The following is a 22820-nucleotide window of genomic DNA, read 5'->3' on the forward strand; positions in this document are numbered from 1 at the left end:
ACAAAAGACCAACATTGCACTGATCACAGTCGAAACTTGATTATGAGGTAATTAAAAAATACAAAAAGGTTGCTTAAAATAATGAAAGTAGCGTAAGCAACGAACATCATTTTACTCCACACAGTCGAAACAAAAGCATGCTCGGCATGCCCATGACGTTACGAGTCACGCCTTTACCACAACTTCATCTCCAGCCACACATTGTGTAGATGTTAAAGAAGTTTCTAACATCCACATAGTGTTCAATTCAACATATTAAACACCGGGCCTATAAAAAAAAATTAAAAAACAATGGGGTGATTACATAGGTATTGTTTCATAACTGAGGATAAGAAAAAAGGACTCATTATCCATATCGGCGAATATATTGCGTCTCCAGGGGAAACAAAGTGAGACCGCTCAAATATATGTGTATAAATAGATGGTACTCCATATACAAGTTGCAAGCACTTCACATCAACCCCACCAAACTCACCCATCTTTCATTACCAAGAGTCCTAGTCAAAGACATAAAATGCACATCTCAGCCTCAACGGCAGCAAAAAAATGCCTCTGCTACCAAAAGAATGCAAGCACTAACGATCGACCTACTACGCGATGACACGAAAAAGGCTTATTTGAGGCCTGTCAAGCACGCCGCCCCCACTACGAAAAAAAAAATACCCATCTGCCAACAAATTATCTTCTCCATTTCTTGACAGATTAGTACCCGCCGGCCATCGGAGGCATCCCAAATGGTGGCATTGGAGGCATACCCATACCACCCACTGATGGTCCACCCATAGGCGGTGGGCCAGCATAGGGTCCACCCATTGTAGGTCCTCCCATACCTGGAGGTGCAGGCAAAGCAAGGGGAAGCAGTTGTGCGTACATATTCTGCAAAACAAACGCAATTTTAACATCTATTCCAAAACAAAAGAACACAAGGGAGAGCAGAAAGTTGTTATGAAAGTTACCTGTTGTGCAACCATATCTTTCTCTTCTTTCTCTTTGGCTTTCACTTCACTGAGTGCTTCAATTTTGTGCTTTATAAGTTCATCCACTTTGCTAGTGTACTCCCGGACGAACTTCAAACCCGCAAAGAACAAAGATTAGTCATAAGGCAGAAAACGAGTTAAAGAACCACAGCAGAAATGGTACAATATCTCTCACCTGGAGAAGGTATGGGAAGGCAAAGTCGATCATGTTGTTCATCCAGGCAAGCTCAAGAGCAACATCTGGCCGGATCAGATCATAACAAATAAAGAGGCATGAAGCAAAGCATTCCTTCTTTCCCTGCAAAAAGAATAGTAGCATTCCACAGTTGATCAACTCACAAATCAAGTACCCTCTACCAAATGTGGTTAATGACACCTATCTCGAAAGCTCAATAACTTAAGCAGAAACCTGAATTTCAAGAAAAGACAAGCATGACTTTCACACCTGATCGATGAAATAAACAAGCAACTCCTCACAGAGTTCCCTATCCCCTGATTGAGAGCAAGTCTCCATGGCATCCTTGTAAAGGTTGTCTTTCTTAGATAAAGCAATCGACTGCTTCCATCTCCCTGCTTTCTTGTAAATATAGGCAGCAATTCGCCTCATTTCAAGAAGTTCATGTTTCTCAACCTGCCAAAATCACAAAAAATAAAAAATAAAAAAATAATCCACGAAAAAAATGTTGCCAGCACACTGGAAATATAACTAAAAATAAGAATAACATCAACAATACTAATTATTTCACCTTCTGAGCAAGACCAATCTGGTCAAAGTTATCATGCAAATCAATTGATTCACGCAGTCTATCATAATCCTCTTCCTCTACATAGATTTCATTCAAAGCCTCATTCACGGCAGACACATTGTTACTTTGTACAGCAACCATGTAAGGCTTCACAAGACGTAGGTGACCAGCCTGGATACCACAAAAGAAAAATATTCAAGTAAATATTCAAAAAATCCCATCCAATCGTCATTTTTTATTATCAGCTGGGGCTACTTTCCATCCCCGGCACTTGAATAATTATAATCCTTTTTTTATTATGTTGACTACACAAACAGACACCCTTGGTGAGACTTTAATCCAAGACCTCACACTAGAACCCCCCTGCCCAATGTAATCATTGGGCTAAAGGCCCAAATCACCTCTGTAATCTTTTTTATATTACATCATATTTCATAGTCACAAAAAAGTAAAAAAGAAAAGTACGAGAACACACCTTTCGCATTATATCGACTACACGTGTATGGTCCACTCTCAGTGCCAACACATTGAGGAGGTCATTGATAAGGTCTGGGTGCTCCTGCAAGTAGAAGTGGACAGCCTTGTAGTAAAGCTCCACATTTGCAACCTTGACAACGACATCCTTGAACTGCATATGGTCCCATGCCTCCGGGGAGTGGTTCATAATGGTTGTTGCAGCATTATCAAACTCATCATACTGAATGTACAAATAGGTGAGCTCCTTCCAGTGCTGCTGCTCATCACATGCTCGTATAAGCTTGGGAATGTTGAGACGGGTAGAGAAAAGTTTGATATGTTCCATGAGCTTCTCATAACGGTATCTAGCATACAAAACTCCCAACTCCGTAAAGATGCCCATGTGAGCCCTTTCTAACCCTAGCCCACTCTCCATGAGAGAGATTAGTTCATTGAAGCACCCTCTGTTCTGGTAGTAATCACTTACTTCCTCCAAGTCATCAACCTAGAAGAACAAAACCAGATTAAAACCATTATCAGGTTTTGAGCAACATAGTAAATACAAACAAAAGCATCTTTTCCAAAAAAAAAAAAAAAACAAAACAAAGAAACAAAAGCAATCTTCAGCTTCCCACCTGTACAATAATGTTGAGCCCACAAATTTGAGCCAATCTGAACTCTTCAGCATCCACACAGGCAAAGCATACTTCTTTCCAGGTCTTTGAGCTATTTGCCTTACGAGCTGCATCAACAGCACCTTGGAATTGTTTGAGTTTTACAAGTGTAACAGCTAATTTAGCCCAGTTGGAAATGAAGGCATATATAATCTTTGCAGCTTCATATAGCGCCTCATCATAGAGACGGTCCCCAACATTAGGAAGGTTGGCAACATTTGGCATGAGAATGAACTCCTCAATGTCACCCAACCTGTCTATTTTAGCATATGCATAAATGAGCTCACTATCCACCTTTGGTTCTTTGGTCTTTTGCCTCACCATTAGAAGATACTTCACCAGATCATGGTAGACATCCACATCCTCAGCAGCCCTGATAACATCCAAGAACTGAGTTGCATCCTCTGCTCGAATAAATGACTCAATGGCATCACTTACTAGGCCTTCACGGAGCTGGGCCTTAGCAACCTGACTCCAAACAGCATCTTCTTCAACCCTGAAAGCAAACTCCACAGCACGCTCAATACTTCGAAGGTTGTCCAACAGGACATTAACAGCCTGTACGTTCAAGTTGAACTTCTTGAAGATGGCAAAGGCTTCCTCATATAGCGCTGCTTCCACTGCCACCTCCCCAACAGCAGGGCCATCAAAGTTGTCTAACCTATTAATATAATCCATCACCCTTGAGGGATCAGCTTTGATTGCTGTGAGGATCAATAGATTCTGCAGGTTGAAGTTCCCACTGAAGGCAGAATTTTGGAGAACAATCTTTTCAAGAAGCTCAATCAGTTCATGTGGAAGATCAGCAGTCATGAAAGCTTTAACAGCCGCTGAGACTTGCTCAGGGCTCTTGCTCTCAGGTAAGGCAGTAGAAACCACTTGATCAATAAGCTGTCTTCTAAATTCATTCTCAGGGATGAGAACTTTCTCCCACAGATCTGGATCCATCCTCTCCACAACATATCTAAAACAGAAGATGTAATAAATCATAAAAATGGATGAAAAAAAACTCAGATCCATAAAGCAGTCATCAGTAACTAGAATTGACTAATAACTACCTAGCTTGCAGCTTGAACAATGAGTTTTTGTTGGTAACATTAATGAGCTCATCATCACACTGTCCCCGTCGATATGCAACAACAGCCAAGGTGGGATCACGCTTTTCACAATATTTACCCACCACTCGAGAATCATAGTAAGGATTGGTAGTGAGGAAATGTTCTGGGTTATTATTGCTGTCTATGATAATTTTGCCCAAAGCATTGTGAACATGCACATCCTGGCTACCTTCACTCACAAGATGCTCTAAGAACTGAGTAAGTAAACGTAGACGATTCCTGCAACAAAGGAAAAGACAGACCATGAGCTGAGATGAAAAGAGCATGGGGAGAGAGGAGGAGGAGAGAGAGAGAGAGACTGCACCTCTTCTCACATTGCTCCACTAGAGGCTCCACTGGAAGGAGAGAACGGACAGAAAGAATAAGACCTTTAATGAAATCTTCAGGACACTCATCATCCAACAGCTGGCCAACCACTAAAGGGGCATTTCCAGGATTCACCTATAAAACAAATATACAACAAATGTCATTATGTAATCACAAAAACAAGTTGATTCAGACTTGAAACACCTGCAAGATATTAAAACAACAAGCCACACGTTACTTAGCAATGCCTTACTTTTTGAACATATCCTTCAATATATCGAAGCATGTTGTTGGAGTAAAGGTAGTGGGTAAGATCTGGAACAAAACCAAAACGATCACAAACGTTTATCAGGGGCCTGGCATCGGGTAGTTTCACTTCCATGAGGAAATTCTTTGTCTTCTCAGGATCATAGAAATTTGATTCTCTAGTCACACGTTCAACCTCTTTGATTTGTCCAGTTTTGGCAGCAGCCTCAATGTACTTAAAGTGTATATCTGGATCCTCACTGTTCAAACAAAAATAAATAAAAATAAAAACATTAGAATCCAGTGAAAACTGCATGCAATGCAAAACCTTGTTTCTTTAAACTAAAGAACAAATTACCTGGAGCTCAAAGAAGACCCAAGGAAGAAGTACAATCCTTCATATGATTTAAATTGCTCAAAGAGTCTAATGCAGGCATCAACACCTAACTGCTCAGAATACTCTTTAGCAGCCTGAATAGGAGCAGACAATGTACAAGGTCATGCATTGAAAGGAAAGAGACTATAGATGTTATGCCAAAGAAAGTAAATACATGCCTGAACAATAATCTGAAGATTCCCTCTCAAATTGACAAGTAGAAGATCTTTCATGCATTCCAGAGCCCACTCTCTTGAGAGGGTCCCGAAAAACTCCACAAGGGCCTAGAATATACAAAAACATTTAGTACTTGGAAACTTATCCTCAGATAAAATGACAAAAGTATAAGACAACCTGTGGCTCTATGGCATGAGTATTCACAATTACGCGCTTAATGTCAGGCAACTCCGTGTAATGCTAATAAAAAACACAAAGATTGCAATCAGTAAACTTTATCAGACCTTTTATTTTGGTTTTTTTAATGATATTATGTAAAATGTCTACCTGCAGAGCTCGCATGTATAAACCAGCTTTTTCACAAAGCTGTGCTATTCGAGGACGGTCATAGTGACTGAACATGCCATTGGCTAAAATAGCATCTGCTACATTGGGAAATGTCACTAAATTAATTTCCAAAACCTGTCAAAGAAGAAAAACATATTAAGTAGCTGAATCAGAAAACTGAGTTGTAAAATAAATAGATTCAGTATAACAGAAGATGAGATTACCTTTGTCTGAAGATAACCATGTTCAGGTAAGTTAGGCTTCAAAACATCCAACAGAAAGGCAGTTGCTTCCCGGATCATGTTTCTCTAAAATAGACAATGAAAAATCAAAGTGCTTAGGCAAAAACTAATACATAAATAAAAACATACACAACTTTGCCAATACACATCTTAGCCAATAGATTCAAATGCTTGAGCAAACACAGAGATTATAACATAATATTTTTCTATCTAAAAAGGTAACATAATCTTTTTGAACACTGATCAAACTTAATCAATTCATCATGAGAATTTCAAGCAGCATGAAAAAGAACCTGAAGGAAGAGATCTGTGATTGTGTTGTAGTCAATGGGACAGCCTCCCTCCATTTGTGACATCATAAGAGCAAAATTAACTGCTCCCTGTCATATGAAATCAAATAGTAAGAAAACCAAAATGTACACAAAAGGAAATGAAAAACAAACAAAATAAGACAACCTACAAGTAACAAGCAACAGACTTGAGGCTTCTGAATAACATCAGTTCTCAAAAATAGAATTATGGGAATAATTTAAGAGGTGCACAATGATAACCAGATAAAAATAATGGTAAATCTCATTCAACGTTAACCGATTTCAAACTTTGGAGCTTCAAATATTTCTTGTCAATACAAAACAAGTAAAAATTAGAAAAAAAAAAAAAACCACCGCATTAATGCCAATTGCAACATATTACCTGAGGATCTGTTCGCAGGATTGTTTGCAAAAGGAAGAGGTAGTCAGGTGTATACCCGACCTGCATGTAGGATCAACTCTAGCTGGTCAGCAAGCATGAGACCTCAAATACCACATTTCAACATTATAACTTACAAAAGTACTTAAGATGTTAAACAGTTTTTGCCAAGATACTAAACAATATGCAACTTACCTGCTTTGAGTATATAAGAATCTTATCAAATTCCCTTCGTTCAGCAAATGCTGCAACAACTTTCGGGGTGGCCCTTGCCTTGATATAGATTTTTAATGCAAGGTCATTATCCACAGTCTGTAACAGATGCAGTCATCAACATATCAAGAAAGTTAGAAAGATGAACCTATAGCCACAATTAAAAATGTCACATGAAAAAACGTAATAGAAAGAAAACCAGAAAGTTTTAAGTGATAATGTGCTTATGGTGCCAGTTCTACATCAACAAAATATAAAACTATGCTCTATCCAGTTAAAATTGAAGACTATTATTAACCAACCTTCACAAGATCCCCCAGTTCCTCGCTACATTCAAGTTTGTCCTCAGCCAACCAGTTCTCCAAAAGGTTCTTTTTATTCTGATTCACAACAAGGCGGGAGAGTTCCAAAGACTCAAAAGCATTAAGTTTCCCCTTTGTCAACAAAGTGCCGAAGTACTGCAACAGTGGCGGTGTTTGCCCAGCTTGCACAGGAACACTCTGTGTAACAAAAATAGTATTAGATACCCAGCAGAATGGCAAATATAAGATAAATAAATAATAAAACTGAAAATTTGTTATTTTCTTGCAAAATTAAAAATCAGGGGGGAAGGGGGGAGCGAACCTGAAACTTTGCAACAGTGTCTGGAGTACGAAGAATGCCCTGTGGAGAATCTGCAGCAAGTTCTGCAGCCTCCTTATACTTTGTCTGAGCAAACAATTCTTGGAACCGCTGGACAACCTGAAACAGAAAGCAGATATTTTTACTCCAATATAATTTACTGTTAAAAAAATGTTCAAAGTATGAAAATCAGCTTAGTCTGTATTACCAAATTCTCAGCCCCTGGAAGATTTCCCCTTTTAGCAAGATTGATAGCAAGCTCTAAGTTGTTCAGCTGAAGCAGACAACAGAATATGTTAAGATAAAATATTAAATCAGCAAACATGAAGAAATAATGAAAAATTTAAAGCCGGGCACACCTGGCCACTGACAAAAGGCACAAGCGTCACTTCATTGACAGTTGCAAGTAGCACCTGTCCTCGCCTATTAACTGCATAGAAGCCTCCTAGTGAAGAAGCTTCAGTTGTCAAAAAGATAGGATCTGGACTTATCCGGTTTCTGTAAACTGCTGTAGCAGTCTCCAGGTCATAGACAAATAACAGTCCAAGCTTTGTGATCACATAGATAAGATTATACTTGTTCGAGATCTGCCCAAAATAGTGAAACATAAGCATCTAATTGGGAAAGAGAGGAATCGTTTCAGAGACATATGAATGTATAATGAGAATCATGTTACCTGCATTGCCACAGGGAAATCATCAGCAAAATCCGGAGGGAAGAAAAGATCTGCTTGTTTCTTCGTAAAGCCAGGCTTGCCTGAAGATGACATGGAAGACGATTAGAACACCGAAGTGAGAGAGAAATATCATCATATTTATATTTCCCCCAGGAAGTGCACAAAAAGATCTATAAAATGGAGATTGTAAGAAAACAGACATTTGATTCTGACTACACGAAACAAATGCACTAAAAAGAAAAGGTCAAGCGGGATGAACCTGGCTGAGCTCCAAGTTCAATTACATGCAACTTAGACGTAGTTTGCCCTGCATTAGTCGTCTTGGAAGCAAAGCAGATTAGGGTAGAAGGACTTTCATTTCCAGCAACCTGATTGAGATAGAGAAACATTTGTGAGCTTCCAGAGCAAAATCGAATGCATAGATGGACAATGGAAAACTGATGGAAAGTACAACAAAGAAATGAGAAAGAAACAAGAAAAAAGCCCTCACTTTGAATTGAGCAAAAGATGCTGCATGCGCTTCAAGAGCTTGACTGCGCTGCTGATCCACAGAATAAAGCTGCATATTCCCTTTGACCAGTTGTGGTCTCTACAAGTGACATTTATTTGTGAAAATTAGAGTAAAATATTAAATTTCAAGTCACTTTGATCTTGTTAGATTAAACCCCAAGTATTTGTTCTTATTTATGAATCCACCCCGGTTATTAAGTACAGCTCCATGACTTTAACAGTAAATAAAAATTTCATTTGTTTAGGAAACATTAATATTTTCCAATGCTTTTACTAAGGTTTGATTTCTTATTTTTACTCAGCATCTATATAGGATTTCCAGCTTCTCCTATCTGATCATTTCAGTTTAAACCTGACAACATCTAAACCTTAAAAATATTAATATCTTGTAAAGAAAAAGAAACATTAAATTTCAAGTCATTTTGATCTTGTTAGAAGAAACTACAAGTATCTGTTCTCATTTACAAGTCCATCCCGATCAATTAGGTAAAAACTCCATTTTAACCATAACTAGAGATTCCATTTGTTAAGGGAACAGAAATATGTTCTGACGCTTTCACTAAGGTCTGATTTCCTATGCTTACTTAGCATCTACATAGGATTTCCAGCTTCTCCTATCTGATCACTTCAGTTTAAACCTGACAATTTCTAAGCCTTAAAAAGACTAGTTACATATCTTGTTATGCACAAGAAACAGTGCATGGAATAAGAAATGACACTTCTATACCTCAGGAGCTCCAGGCGCAATTCCTATCAAAATCAGCCATTTCTCAGAAGGGTCACAGCGATAGTTGATTATTTGATTATTTGCCAAGTTAGCTGTTCTTTCAAACATCTTTACAGGCTCTGACTCACCTGTACAAAGGCACCAATGATTTGTGTTATAGGATTAGCACCCCATAAATCAAGAATCAAACAAGAAGACAATGAATAGAAGTTAAGAAATATGAGATTACCTTCTACTGACCAATGATAAACTGCAGTTTGTGTGACCAACCCCAACATCTTCGGGGTAATCCACTTCCAAAAGACAACCTGCACATATCACCAGGTGAACGATGAACACGAGAAAATCCTCTTAACATGCCAAAAAAAAAAAAAAAACAGTGGTTATATTGACACTATGTTTACAAAGAAACACATCCTCACCTGCTCAGGCATCTGGTATGATTTCATTTTTGCCTTCATCTCAATATTGAATATTTGCAGATGATCCTGAGTACTTCCAGGAAGTTGAGCTAGAAAAAAATTGCTAGAATGATTAGTTGAAAGGAGCACGTCTTGAAAAACTTTAGAGCCATCAGACACATCCACTGTATCACTACATATATTTTCCTATAGGTTCCAGAAAAGTTTCCATAGAATTTCTCGAATTTACCACCATTTGAAATTTTTATTTTGTTTTAAAAAAAGTATTTAGATATCATGCTCTAATTAGTACAAAGTCAGGAAACATATACCATGGCTATTCCAGCTAATAAACCAAATAAAAGAGCACATAAAGTTTTATATTTGGGACATAATGTATGATCATCCAGAGTTCCTATAATAGTTTCAAGAACACTGGCATCAGGAAGAATCAATTGCAAAAGAGAAGACAATCTAAAGGAAATCAGAAATGATTGAAAAATAATACTTAAGCATGGCATAAGCTGGCTTTCATTTTAAAAGTAATACAGTGGGTCAAATAAATGGAGGTATAAGCACTTGCGGAAGTGGAGAGAAACAAAAAGAAACTATTACTTGAATGATCAAACCATATGCCTGGACAAGCATGTATCCACAAAATTACCAAAAGGCAGAGTCCTCCTCCTCACTTAACATCTCAGTCAACACTATACTCACTTAAATGATTTCCCTCTTGATCAAATACAACAATAAAGACTATAGTCTTCCATGTACAAGATAAACCTTGGTGACCAGGCACGTGTATAGCTTCCTGGAATATAACTTGATTTCATCACATGCAGCAACTCACTCAGGTAATTCAGTTTCAGCCTTTTTAATATAAAATAAAATGGAGGCAATACATGAAAGATTATTAACAGCATGAGATTTCACAAAACCTACTTATGAAGCATACGAAATCTTTCAATTTTTTAATTGAAAGAAGTACAAGGCTCATCTTTTTCCAGTTATATTCCTTCGGGCTTTTTTTGTGAAGTGAATATTTTCAATCTGCAATCATTTTAGCAAGAACAGAAATTGATTAACCTATAGCTATTTTAAGTTACAAGCATTCACCCAATAGCCTCAGATGACCTTCGAAAACTGCTTTTTTCTTTTTAACTAGAAACTATATTCCAGATGAAATTGCTTGCTCAACCTTTAAGGATTTTCATAGGCTGATAGCTTTGAAAGAGATTGTCCCTGTCAGAATTTATTTTTTAAATGCAACTGAATAAAGAAGTAAACCTAAGCTGATCATGCACACCTGCATGGTTACAATAAAAGACGATAACAAATACAAAACATATATTAACAGGAAACAAAAAAAATACATACTTCAAGGACCAAAAAAATAAAAACCAAAACACGCAATCTTCGAGGAAAGGGTATCCTTCCACTTTAAAACAAAAAAGCTTAAATATGCATACTGAAACACTAAAGTCAAACTTCTTTCAGAAAAACGAAAGGTACAATAAAAAGGGACACTGTCAGTAACCATAGGACAACGTTTTGTTATGAAGCAAACAACACAGAAACAGATGCAATGATAAATATCCATAGGAAAATCAGAATATACATAATTTCAAGAATTTACATAAGCGGGTACCTTTGAGGGCAAGAATTCGGCTGTTGGGGTTCATCAAAGATGAATCTGCAGTGATTGGTCTTCGTAATGGCTGCATTGGCATGCTCATGTCTATGATTACAACGCTGTTTTGTGGTGCAGTTTCTCTGACACATATAAACTTGTCGGATTCCATCGTCACGTGTGTGAAAGTAATGAATTGAGGATTTATACCGAGGCTCGGTAACTGACCAAAAAAAATAACAAATTTAAAAAACAAGAAAACAAAAAGTCAAGGCAATTCTTAAAGCAAAAGTTCATTTAAGTCAGCAAATACGCATAATGACAGGTGCCTATAAATACTACCCAACCAACCTTACTGAAATCACACTCTCTAATATAGATCTGTACAGATCTCGATCAACTAAAAATCTAAATAAACTGCATCTCCGGTAATGATCCACTAAAGAGGACTATATGAACAATCAAGGCAACAACGGAGTCACTCTGAATTCCCCGATTAGTATGTAAGAAATGAAAATCTAAGTGTTGGTACAAAGGCGTACATGAATACCTGAATTCGGCTCAAAGTCCAGAAAAAGCCCATAAAATCTCTGAATCCGGAGGAACAAACAAGAGGAAAAACAGAAGAGAAGAAAAGCGCGAGTAACTCACTGTCAAAACCTCCTTCATGGTGATGGGAGCATTGGCGGCAGCCATGGCGCCCAGATCGAAGCTCTACGACCTCTCAAGAAGAGTTCTTCTGCAGAGATCGCTTTCTCAGGGTTTCAAAATTGCTAGATCTGAAACCCTACACAAAGAGGAAGAAGGAGAGAGATCTGAGGGAATACCAGAGCGAAAGAGGAGGCTTTTATGTTCCTTTTCTTTCGACCCTCTGTAGCTTTGTGAGCGTCAGGGAGACATTCATCTCTTAAAAAATGAAGACCAACTAAAATGCACAAACGTGAGCACGTGCGAAGCGCCGCCTGTAGCTGGTCCGGTCTCATGGCGAGAGTATCATCGACTCGAGATTATACACGCGCCACGTAGACGTTTTCGGATGGAATGTTCCTACGTGGTCCGAAGATGAATTAAGAAGAAGTAAGATAACGAAGAAAGAAAATTACAAAACCGGTTTGGTTCTCCACCACTCAATGAAGTGGTGCTCTCTTAAAGTAAGCCGCTTAGTGCATAGCATCTATTGCTATTTTATTTGGTTAAATCTTCTCTCTCTTGATAAATTTTAAATAATATTATTTTCGTTGTTTTTCTTTTAATTTATAAATAAATTCAATACTTGTATCCTTATAGCTTTGTTCTTATTCTTTACTAGATTTATAGTCTTAAAAATAAGGGGGAAGGGATCCGACGCCTCCCCTCGTTCTTCAGGAGCCATACAAGGGAGGATTTGAGCTAGTGTTGTACGTCTCAATTTTTTAAGATGTTTTGAGTTGCTAAAAGTAAATGTTGAAAATTTCAATAGCCATGAAAAATGATTATTGTTTTTAGAAATAATCATTAAAAATAGTTTTATTTCTTTTATTTTTTAAACCGAGCAATTCTTTATAGTTTAATATTCGTCAAACTAGTCTTGTATGAAATAATCAGGATGGTGCACACTTTACTAATACATGAAATATAAATCGGGTAGAGAGAGTAGTCAATGATCAAACCACAACTTCATCTTAGTCTTTGACAATAGAAGATCGAGACATGATTATTGTTGTTAGAGCTAAATATAAATAAAAATGGCCTATATCATGCTTAAAACTCATTTTTCACTAATGACAATGGACTATATATATATATCATCCTTTATAGGCATGACCTATCATCCCATATGCATGATCAATCATCGCATGAGTATAATGGATAATATATAACATTTTTATGCCATTTTATAAAGCGTGATCAATCAACCTATTTTTTCAAAGGGTTGTTGAATGGTTGATTGATTATACGATCAATCATTAGGCTTAGTGAACTCAAAAAACATAATCGTTAAGCATGATTGATAATGATATATTTTTGTTAATTGATCAACATTGTTTGCAGTTTTTTCGAAAATAATAAAAATGGTTGTTTTTACTATAAAAAATCATAAATAAATGCCCATACTCGTATGTGAGAATTCGGTAAGTTAATATTGGCATACCAAACATTTGAAAAAATATTTTTATTTAAATTCTGATTTTACCATTCTGAAGAGAAAAAACTTCAAATTTTGCCTAAATCTTCCGATTTCTCTTTTATCTTAGAGTTTGTTATGAGTTGTTATATATCTTCCTTGGTGAGATCATTAAATTCTTTGAGTTTTGGCACATAATAAGATGTTTATTGCCTTAGAGTTTGTTCTAAGTTGTCCTTTATCTTTTTTAGTGAATTCATTAATTTATTCTGTAATTAGGTGACCATCTTTTAATTTTTTTAGCTCAAATAGGTCATTAACTAGTCACATGACAAATATCTCAATCCATGGGTTGGAGGAATAATTTTGTTTTTACCTTCCAATATTTATAATCAACTCCATTGAATAACGGGGAATGGTTAAGTGATTGTTCTTCAAGAATAAACAATTTATCTTAAGATGATATGAAGTCAAGATTTATAAATCAAGTAGATTTTGATTTCAAGAGTGCAAAGGTTTGCTCATTGTTGCCCCAAGTGGATGGGGGAGCGGGGGGAGTTGGGAAGGGTGAATTGAGTATTTGCAATTTTAAAATAAGTTTACAAATTGAAAAATAAAACAAATATGAAATGTAAAATGCATACACCACAATCACACACAAATGTTTTATTATCAATGTTCCTCTAACGGTGTTCACCACCCAATAACAATTGTTTGAGAAATTTCACTAATTAGCTCTATGAGATGGAATTTATACCAAAGAGATTTTGACTCTTTTAAGCCATGTGTTTATCACATACATGATTACCACATTCTCCCATGAAATTTAGCTAGATCATAGTTCCAACAAACCTTTCTATCTAGAATCAAGGTTCTATATCAACCTATGAATTGAAAGATAAAAATACAAATAGAATAAAAACTTAGATTCTCGTAACTGATAGAGAGACAACCTTCTTATTTGAAATTTCCAAACCTCCAAATTTGAAGCAAGAATGTAAATGTATTTGGAGCTTGACTGTATAACGATGCAAGAAGAAATTTGATAGAAATGGGATTTTGCAAGTAAGGGTGGCATTGAACCGAGCTGGTTCTCGAATAGCTCGAGTTCGGGTCGGCACGATAAATCCTGAATTCAAGTAGAGGTTCGGGCTCATTTTAAGTAAACGAGCCAAGCTCAAGCGAATCGCGGTTCAGTTCATCGCCTTGTGAGTTAGCTCGTTACTTAATGAGCAATTTCGAGCCCGAACCCCTATTTTTGGCAAACCTTCTTCCTCTCTTCGACTTTTTGTCTTCATGCATTTCGGGGAGTCGGCAACTCAGGGATTCGAGAGGCTCGACAAATCTTTTGTTTCTCCTTTCAACTCTCAATAATGCCTCCCACTCAACCTTGCTTCCTCTGCAAATTTCTCTCCATATACCCTTTTCGACAACCTTTGAAACCCTTATCTTCCTTTCTTTTGGAAAACCATGTTCTTCAACAAAAGTGAACCATTTAAGGACCTCTTTCATTCGCAAACCCCAACGTGTCTTCCTTATCCGTTTCAAACATTCGTCATCTTCTGTTCTCTAGCCGTTAGAGTCTCTTGACCCAATTCAGGGATCATGTGACAATTAAGTATTTTAGTACCAAGTTGGACACAGGTCGTGATCACAACGAGGAAATAGACGAGAACAATATGAAATTTGCGGAAGCTCATGAGGAGATTGAGATGGCATTGGAATCAAAATAAACTGTTTATTTCAAAGAAGAGGTGGAATGCTCTCGGGATGCGCTGAAAATTGTTTTAGATATGTTTGATAACCTTTTGGCTTAACTACTGGAAGACGATAAAGCAACATTGCAGAGATCGATGGACCTTAAAATTGAGCAACTGAAAGCGTAACTCAAACTATTGGATAATTGAAGGAGGTTCGTCTGGTTTAGGGCTTTCTTCATTTTTTTTTGTAATTGTTAGGGAATTTCTTCATTCTTATCATTAAAGGAGATGGATAGATGTTGGAACACGCTTTTGGCAAAGATGAATTCTAAGTCCATTATTTGCATTGTGTAGAAGTATTATTTCAGCTTGATGTGTCAAAAACCTATCGAACATCAATGCTATCAAACAACTTCTTACTCTTCTTGCTACTAAATCCTCTTCGCTTTAGCTGCTATGTTACTCTGTTGTTTTTGCTCACTTTTGCTTATATTTGAACTTACCACTGCCAAAATTTGTAATTTTTAGCATAAAAATTTGGTAGTTATGCAATTGAAATAAAATTAAGCATCAAGGCTTATCCATCATAGTTGGATATGTCTCATAGATTGTCTCGTTTATTTGCTAGAAAGCCAACAAGCATATGATTGGTCCCCGATGATCATCAAATGGTCCAATCATTTGGAAGAAGCCAATCGAGGTGTTGTACTGGTTTTTGTCAGGTATTAGTTGAGGCACATACGTTGTGAACTTTCTCTACTTATTTTAGGTGAACAAGTATGGAAGATTAAACAACACCCTATTTTGTGGAAGAAGAACGTCCACTAATGGAACAACTTTGTCTACAATAAAGGCAACCACATCCTGGACAGAGCCAAAGTGATCGACTGACATCACCACTTTGACATTTTTTTATGTTTGTCTATGCACAATCGAATAATTATCACAGCAGAAGTTACAAATACAAATTGGGTTCATTCAAATATTACTTTTGATGTTCTTGACGAAATAGATCACTTGTTTTTTCATCTTAAACACTATTTCCTATTTGAATGGAATATGAGTGCTACCTGCTACTATTACAACAATATTATCATCCATTCATATATTTTATTCTTTTATTTTTGTCATAGGTAAGATTTTGCTCATGCGGGGACATAGTATATTGTTTTATAGCATGAAGAGAAAGAGCTAGAATTTATAACTTTATATTGGATTCATAGTTTTTATTTAGGTGATTGTAAATTGATATTGGTGTTTCATTTAATTGTTTGTGTTTGATTATTATATAAAGTTTATGCATAATATTATAAATAAATTTATGTAGCGTGTATATTCAATTTTATGCAGGTAATAATATGTCTATGTCATGCTCAAATTAATGTAGAAATCATGCCCAATTTTATGTAAAATATATGCATAATTTTATTTATAATTTATTTGACATGTATTTTTTGCAAAGTTTTAAATGTATGTTGGAGCTCGAACTCGAACTCGGCTCTAGCTTGAGTTTGAACTCAGTTAAAATTATTGGGCTCAAACTCGATTACAATTTTAGGTTTGAAGATGGACTCGTCTCGAACTCGAGTTTGAAATATTTAAATCAAACCCAACTCAAACATAGGCAGGTTCGAGCTCGGTTCGATTCAATGCCACCCCTATTTGCAAGGTTCCTAGTTTTTTTTTTCCAAAAATAATTTTGAAATGGATTTCAAGTAAATATTGCTTTAAATGTGTAGGATTGTAAATAAAGGTTTAGTAATAATGGTAAGACACATTTGGTAAGGACTAGGGTATTTATAGCTTTAAAAAGCCAAATTAGCCATTATTTAGCTAGTTACAAAAAAAAAAACTTACAACTTAATGATCGATCAATGCAAAGTAATAATCGATCAACCATGTATAACAACTATATTTTTTTCCAGAGTTTAGGCTAATTGATCGATCAATGCCTTTTTGACATATTAGAAAGTTTAAGGTGATTGATTAGTCCTCCTCGATCGATCATGATTAAATTTTTTGGCTATGCAAAATTAAGTATGATCGACCATACTTTATATCACTCAAATTTTAATGAACCATTTGTCCATATCTAGAATTTGATCCTAAATGGAATTAGGACATCTAGTGGGTCGCATTTATTAGAGAAATTGGTAGAACGCTGCCAGCAGTCTCAGCTCTTACTAAACATTTGAGACACGTTGACCGCCACATTCCATTTTCCATTTTCCATTTTCCATATCGAGCTTAAACGGTGGGTGGTAGTGGTACAGGGTTAAATCCGTCCAATAAAAAAAGTGGAAATTCCTCTTTTAAGGACTGCATTTCTCTGCTTCCTCGTCACCCACTAAAACCCTAACACCCTAGCCAAACCGTCACCTTGTCCATTGAAACCTCGTAACAACGCAAAGGTCGTCTGTCTCTTCTTCCATTTAGGGTTTTCAGCCTTTTGTTCACATTGTTTATATTCACTTTTCTTCTTGTTTTCTGTTTGCAGGCAACTACTGTATACTGAATGATGTCGGACGACGAGGCGAAAGAGGAGAAGGAGTTGGATCTTACTTCTTCGGATGTCGTAAATAAATATAAAAGCGCAGCCGAAATCGTTAACAGTAACTCCGTCTCTCTGATTCTGTATAGGTTTTGTTTTATCTTTTCTTTTTGTTGCTAGTAGTTACTGTAGAGGAATCGAGTTTTTATAGTTAAATACTGAAATCGTTTGTTTCATTGTGCTGAAAATTTCATTTGTTTTCTGTCTTCGTTTTTAATCAATGGCGTGTGCATTTTTTTATATTTTTTTTGCAGAGGCCTTGCAGCTTGTTTTGTCTGAGTGCAAACCGAAAGCTAAAATTGTAGATGTTTGTGAGAAGGGCGATGCCTTCATCAGAGAGTAAGATTTTGCACACTGGCTAGCTTATCCAATTATCCTAATATCCGCTTTATATATTTATTCGTCTGGGATTCTTGATAACTTTTTATTGGTTCAGGCAAACTGGTAGTATGTATAAGAACACAAAGAAGAAAATCGAGCGAGGCGTCGCATTTCCCACTTGCATTTCCATCAACAATACAGTCTGTCATTTTTCACCTCTTGCAAGTGATGAAACCGTTATGGAGGAGAACGATATCGTGAAAATGTAGGATTTCTTATGAATCTTTTTTTCTTTTCATTAAAATCTCTTTAATTGGGTCTTAGTTTCATCTCTTTCTGACTTCTTATTTTCTCCCTTCAGTTTAACGTTTAATAACTTATTGTCCTTTGTGGTTTCAGTGACATGGGATGTCATATAGATGGGTTCATTGCCGTCGTGGCCCACACTCATGCTCTACAAGAAGGACCAGTAACTGGAAGGGCAGCAGATGCCATAGCTGCTGCTAATACAGCTGCTGAAGTTGCTCTCAGGCTTGTGAGGCCTGGTCGGAAGGTAAAATATTTTATTTTTACAGCAGCGTCTTTTTAAAGTCAAATTTTTTTTTTTTAATTTACTTTTTAAAGTCAATTGATTTGTCACTGTTCGTATCAGAATACATTTTTTGTTCATTTCTTTGCTCTGCTTCATTATTTTAAATCCGATGTGCTGTTATGAACCTCTCAAATTAAGCTCCGTGTGGTGTGTACTTTATGTTTTGTAATTTTATTTTAATCTACAAAGTTTTGATTTGCTTTCCATTGTATTTTCTTTTCTTAGCTATCTAAACTATGTTTCTTTTGTTCTAGTCATGCCAATTGGTTTTTTTTTTTTTGCTACAGATGGTACTTCAGTTATTTTGTTATCTTAAGCTCTTTTGCAGCTAATTAGGACATTTTTGGCTCCGACAGTAAAATTAGTTATAACTAGGTTTATCAAATATTAATTTGCCACTTTCAGTTAACAACACTTCATCGTGATTTTTCCTTTTTTGGTTGTTGAAATAACATTTCTTTTAAGTTTGCCTACATCTGGACATTGCAATTGGCTGTTTGGTTTTGCTACTCAGATTCAGCTGTCAGAGCTTCTCTATTTATTTGTTTTGGGGAAAAGAGTTCCATTTGGTTTCACTTCATTGTTCTGCTCCAAGTTAAGTGACGAACAAATTATGATATTCTGTGCATGATGATTTGTTTTTCCATTTTGGTAGAGCTTGTTTCACTGATGGACATTATCAAAGATGGCACAGTGGATGTGGTTGATGAAAGTCCTCTAGTGAGTAAAGCCAATGTTTCTGTACCATTTGCATTTATTCAGAATAAATATTGAGTACCACTAAAAAAAAGTATGAGGTTTAAGCTCCAATTTAAGTACTCATCTCCTTTTTGAATCTCTATGCCCTTCAACCCTGTGGTGGGTCAACTTAGTCCTCTAAACGATGATGATCAATCTAAAGCTATGGAGTCAAATCCACTTGAAGCTTTTGTCATAGTTACTCTGATAGTGGACTACGATTATCGACATTTTGTAAATATTAGAGTGCATGCATATTCATGTGGACTCACAACATGATTACTGATTATCCAGTCATTCATTCTCTATTTTGAGAATGTTTATGTAGAAATCGTTTCCAGTGCTAGCTGACCGCTGGATTATTTATGCTTGATTCCTTGATATTGAGTATTCATCATAATTGTTGGTCATGTTGTTGGTTTTTTGGTTAATGATTTTGTGTACTCATTATTGTAGAAATTAGACTGTTTCTTTTTATTTTGCTTGTTTATTATGATGGAATTTAAAGAGTACCAGAAGACTCTAAATTATGGAGTTGGAACTTTGCTCTTGGAATTCAGAGTGAACGAACAACCAATACTGAATGTACTGCACCGAGAAAGTGCCTTGTGCACTTGTTTTCCTTTTTGATTAACTTTATAAGGTAGCAGTTTCCATACGTCTACACAGGTCCATCAAGATAGTGCTTGTTAAATTGTATTTTATTTTGTGGATGTAGAAGCTTAAGGGAATTTATCCTACTTTTGTGTGCTTCACTACTATGTGGAATATTTTGAGATGTGGTTTCTCTAAATGAGGAAAGCTAATCAGAAGCTATGGATTTATGTCCAAGTGATGCATTTGTCATAGTTACTCTGATAGGAAATCACATCAATGAGTGTTCTTCTCTCATAGCTGATAGTCGCAGTGAAAACTCTAAAATTAGTGATTTGGTACGAGTACATGATCTCTGCAGTTTATTAGTTTAACTATTCACGTTTGTTCATTTATGTGGAAGTAGGAGGTCCTTTTTTTTAAAAAAAAAAGCATAGGAGGATGACTGGATCTGCTTAGCTGGCACCAAAAGTTATATATGTCTTCAGTTTTTTTAACATCCTCTAAATGATGAACTTTTTTCTTAAGTTATAGACTATATTCTACATTAAGCATTTGTCATAGTTACTCTGATAGAGTGGTGTTGTATTCACTAATGCTGTCATCATCTTTTACTTGCTTTCATTTCTTTGTGATCACCTGTTTTTAGGTTCATCCTTTGTACAATTGAGATCTTGCATATTTTCTTATAATATGCTCGTATAATTCTTTTAATGCATGGAAACTTGTATGTCTGAACTTCTGATGTGATGGCCATGTATTATGTTCCTCAAGTATTCAGGATTGGATGTCTTGTGGCAGCTATTGTCTCTGAATGATGAATTTTGATCTTAAGCTATGGATGTTACTCCATCTGATGCCTATGTCATAGTTACTCTGAAAGATTGGAATAAGCTGCCGGTAGTAATTGAAAGTTTATCCAAGTTATTTTCTATACTGTTCAATGGTGTTACAAAAGCTTCTGTGGATTCTTGTGTAAGTTACTTGAGATTGTCCTGATATGAATCTACTTGTGATACAACTTACTCTCTGGGACTGAGGGTTCCTTTGAAGTATATCTGTAGTTTTTTCCTCAATAATTCAAAAAATATGAATCTATTTGAGATATAACTGACTATTTGGAACTGAAGGTACCTTTCATGTATATCCATAGTCTTTGTTCTCAATAACTTCACAATATTTTCCAGTGGCATATGATTTGATTAGATTGTTTGGTTTGTGATGCAGAACAAAGACGTGACGGAAGCTATACAAAAGGTCGCTGCTGCCTATGATTGCAAAATAGTTGAAGGTGTGCTCAGCCATCAGCTTAAACAATTTGTCATTGATGGAAACAAAGTTATCCTCAGTGTAAGCAATCCGGAAACTAGAGTTGATGATGCAGAATTTGAGGAAAATGAAGTATATGCTGTTGATATTGTCATCAGCACTGGAGATGGCAAGGTGAAGTATTTTAGATGTGTTGAATCATATTGTTTTAAGAAGTTAACTCTTTTCTTTCACAACATTTACAAATTGTCCATATTTGAAGAATCTGAATAATTTGTAAAATGCAGCCTAAGCTTTTGGATGAAAGGCAAACCACCATCTACAAGAGAGCGGTCGACAAAAACTATCACTTGAAAATGAAGTCGTCAAGGTTTATATTCAGTGAAATTAGTCAGAAGTTTCCAATAATGCCTTTCACTGCAAGGTTGGCCTTCTATTATCTTAGTGTATTTGTTCTATCATTATCAATTGATACCCATTATACTGTTCTAATCACTATTTCATAATAGAGTGCTGGAAGAGAAACGGGCTCGGCTTGGTTTAGTTGAATGTGTGAATCACGATCTTTTGCAGCCATATCCTGTTTTGCATGAAAAGCCTGGTGAGCGTTTGAGTTGTTTTTATTATAGGCTGCCTATTAATGGACAAGATTCTTCAGAACATGTTTTTCTAGTCCTTAAATTTTATGAGATACTTTTATCATCATAAACCCTACTAGTTCACAGGCTACTGGAATCATCTGTATTCGTACATTTATTTTTCTGAGTCAAGAGTTTCTCTACCTTCATACTTTACTGGTTTAGAGAGCAGTTTTTTGTGCCCTGTGTTCTTCTTTCATGACTTGCTCTATTTTGAGCTGTGAGCTCTCAAGTGATTGAAAGTTTTCTGATCTATGAATTACATCCGTTTCAATTTAATAATGTTACATTCATTATGAGGTTCTGTAAGTTTGTTAGGGTGAGATTCATTTAATTTCATATTTGTTGGTGCAGGTGACCTTGTCGCTCACATTAAATTTACAGTTCTATTAATGCCAAATGGATCAGATAGGATTACCTCCCATCCCCTGCAAGAGTTGCACCCTACCAAGTCAATCCAAGACGATCCTGAAATCAAAGCATGGTTAGCTTTAGGTACAAAGACAAAGAAGAAAGGAGGTGGAAAGAAGAAAAAAGGTAGGTGGAGGAATTGCTCTGTTCATTTTGGTTAACAGTCCATGAAAACTAGTGAAATTGCTTGTAGGTTCTGGCGATCCAGTTCAAGTATACCGTGGAAAACATTAAATTGTATCAGAAATTGTTGGGCTAGATAGGATGGTGGAAAGGTTAGTAATTTGATTTGTACATCACATTCTTTTGCAGGCAAGAAAGGTGAGGCTACAGAGGCAGAACCCATGGAGACAACCGACCCTGCAAATGGCGCCTCTTAGGACAGATGCTTAAGATTTTGTTGTTGAGAGTGGATTGCTTGTTGCTTGTTGCTCAAGCTGATTTTTCTAAGAAGAGTCCAGTAGGCTTCCGAGTTTATTGGGAAAACGGGGGGAAAAGCAGAGGGGACAGCAGCTGAAAGCGGGAGGTTTTGTTGCAGTGATGAGCGCAAAAGGGTGTTAAACAGTGTCGGCCGTAATAACGTTAGCTTTCTCGAGAGGTTTATTGGAAGACAAAAGGGGAGGTTCTGTACTGGGTTCAATTTATCAGCCTTTTCAATGTTGACAGCTCCTATTTCATTAATCAGCAAGCTGTATTATTTGTGCATTTTGGTACTATCTTCGTCCCCTTGTCGGAGACACGGTTAATGGTTTGATGAGCCATTATGTCACTGGGTTTGATTTAAACGAC

General features: G+C 36.4%; 2 protein-coding genes across 3 annotated transcripts; one reads left to right on the forward strand and one right to left on the reverse strand.

Moving 5' to 3' along the window:
• Window positions 1-269: 269 nt before the first annotated feature.
• LOC137966096 (clathrin heavy chain 2-like) lies at window positions 270-11991 on the reverse strand. Its single transcript, XM_068812581.1, has 30 exons — window positions 11765-11991; window positions 11132-11336; window positions 9505-9593; window positions 9312-9390; window positions 9083-9210; window positions 8336-8434; window positions 8105-8213; window positions 7846-7925; window positions 7529-7756; window positions 7378-7443; window positions 7173-7289; window positions 6851-7048; window positions 6531-6647; window positions 6339-6398; window positions 5939-6025; window positions 5628-5711; window positions 5404-5538; window positions 5254-5316; window positions 5079-5183; window positions 4882-4994; window positions 4531-4783; window positions 4276-4412; window positions 3912-4190; window positions 2815-3817; window positions 2199-2684; window positions 1724-1894; window positions 1423-1608; window positions 1153-1275; window positions 957-1067; window positions 270-876 (listed from the first exon to the last, which is right to left on the reverse strand). The coding sequence occupies exons 1-30, from the start codon at window positions 11807-11809 to the stop codon at window positions 703-705; spliced, it is 5130 nt and encodes a 1709-aa protein (XP_068668682.1). The 5' UTR covers window positions 11810-11991; the 3' UTR covers window positions 270-702.
• A 5265-nt stretch (window positions 11992-17256) lies between these two features.
• LOC137966402 (ERBB-3 BINDING PROTEIN 1-like) lies at window positions 17257-22736 on the forward strand. Of its 2 annotated transcripts, none has more exons than XM_068812996.1 (10): window positions 17257-17328; window positions 17415-17529; window positions 17723-17807; window positions 17905-18054; window positions 18189-18342; window positions 20941-21156; window positions 21270-21406; window positions 21492-21583; window positions 21975-22157; window positions 22344-22736. In XM_068812996.1, exons 2-10 carry the CDS (start codon window positions 17433-17435, stop codon window positions 22409-22411), a joined length of 1182 nt encoding a protein of 393 aa, XP_068669097.1. In that variant the 5' UTR covers window positions 17257-17328; window positions 17415-17432; the 3' UTR covers window positions 22412-22736. The 2 variants fall into 2 exon arrangements, with proteins under 2 accessions (XP_068669097.1, XP_068669098.1); XM_068812997.1 differs by having other exon boundaries at window positions 17274-17331.
• The last annotated feature ends 84 nt before the right edge of the window (window positions 22737-22820 follow it).

The sequence above is a fragment of the Aristolochia californica genome, unplaced genomic scaffold (assembly GCF_029961685.1).
Source record: "Aristolochia californica isolate CCGP_79_NKW_82.1479 unplaced genomic scaffold, dmAriCali1.0.hap1 SCAF_5, whole genome shotgun sequence".
Lineage (NCBI taxonomy): Eukaryota > Viridiplantae > Streptophyta > Magnoliopsida > Piperales > Aristolochiaceae > Aristolochia > Aristolochia californica.

Excerpts from the sequence above, each read along its gene's own strand:
- LOC137966096 (XM_068812581.1), bottom strand. The coding sequence starts at position 11,809 with ATGGCTGCCGCCAATGCTCCCATCACCATGAAGGAGGTTTTGACA. Across the intron at positions 8,214-8,335 it reads CATCTTTTGCTCAATTCAAA|GTTGCTGGAAATGAAAGTCC; the intron begins GTGAGGGCTTTT and ends TATCTCAATCAG. Across the intron at positions 1,609-1,723 it reads AGATTGGTCTTGCTCAGAAG|GTTGAGAAACATGAACTTCT; the intron begins GTGAAATAATTA and ends TGATTTTGGCAG.
- LOC137966402 (XM_068812996.1), top strand. The coding sequence starts at position 17,433 with ATGATGTCGGACGACGAGGCGAAAGAGGAGAAGGAGTTGGATCTTACT. Across the intron at positions 17,530-17,722 it reads CGCAGCCGAAATCGTTAACA|AGGCCTTGCAGCTTGTTTTG; the intron begins GTAACTCCGTCT and ends TTTTTTTTGCAG. Across the intron at positions 18,055-18,188 it reads GAGAACGATATCGTGAAAAT|TGACATGGGATGTCATATAG; the intron begins GTAGGATTTCTT and ends TTGTGGTTTCAG.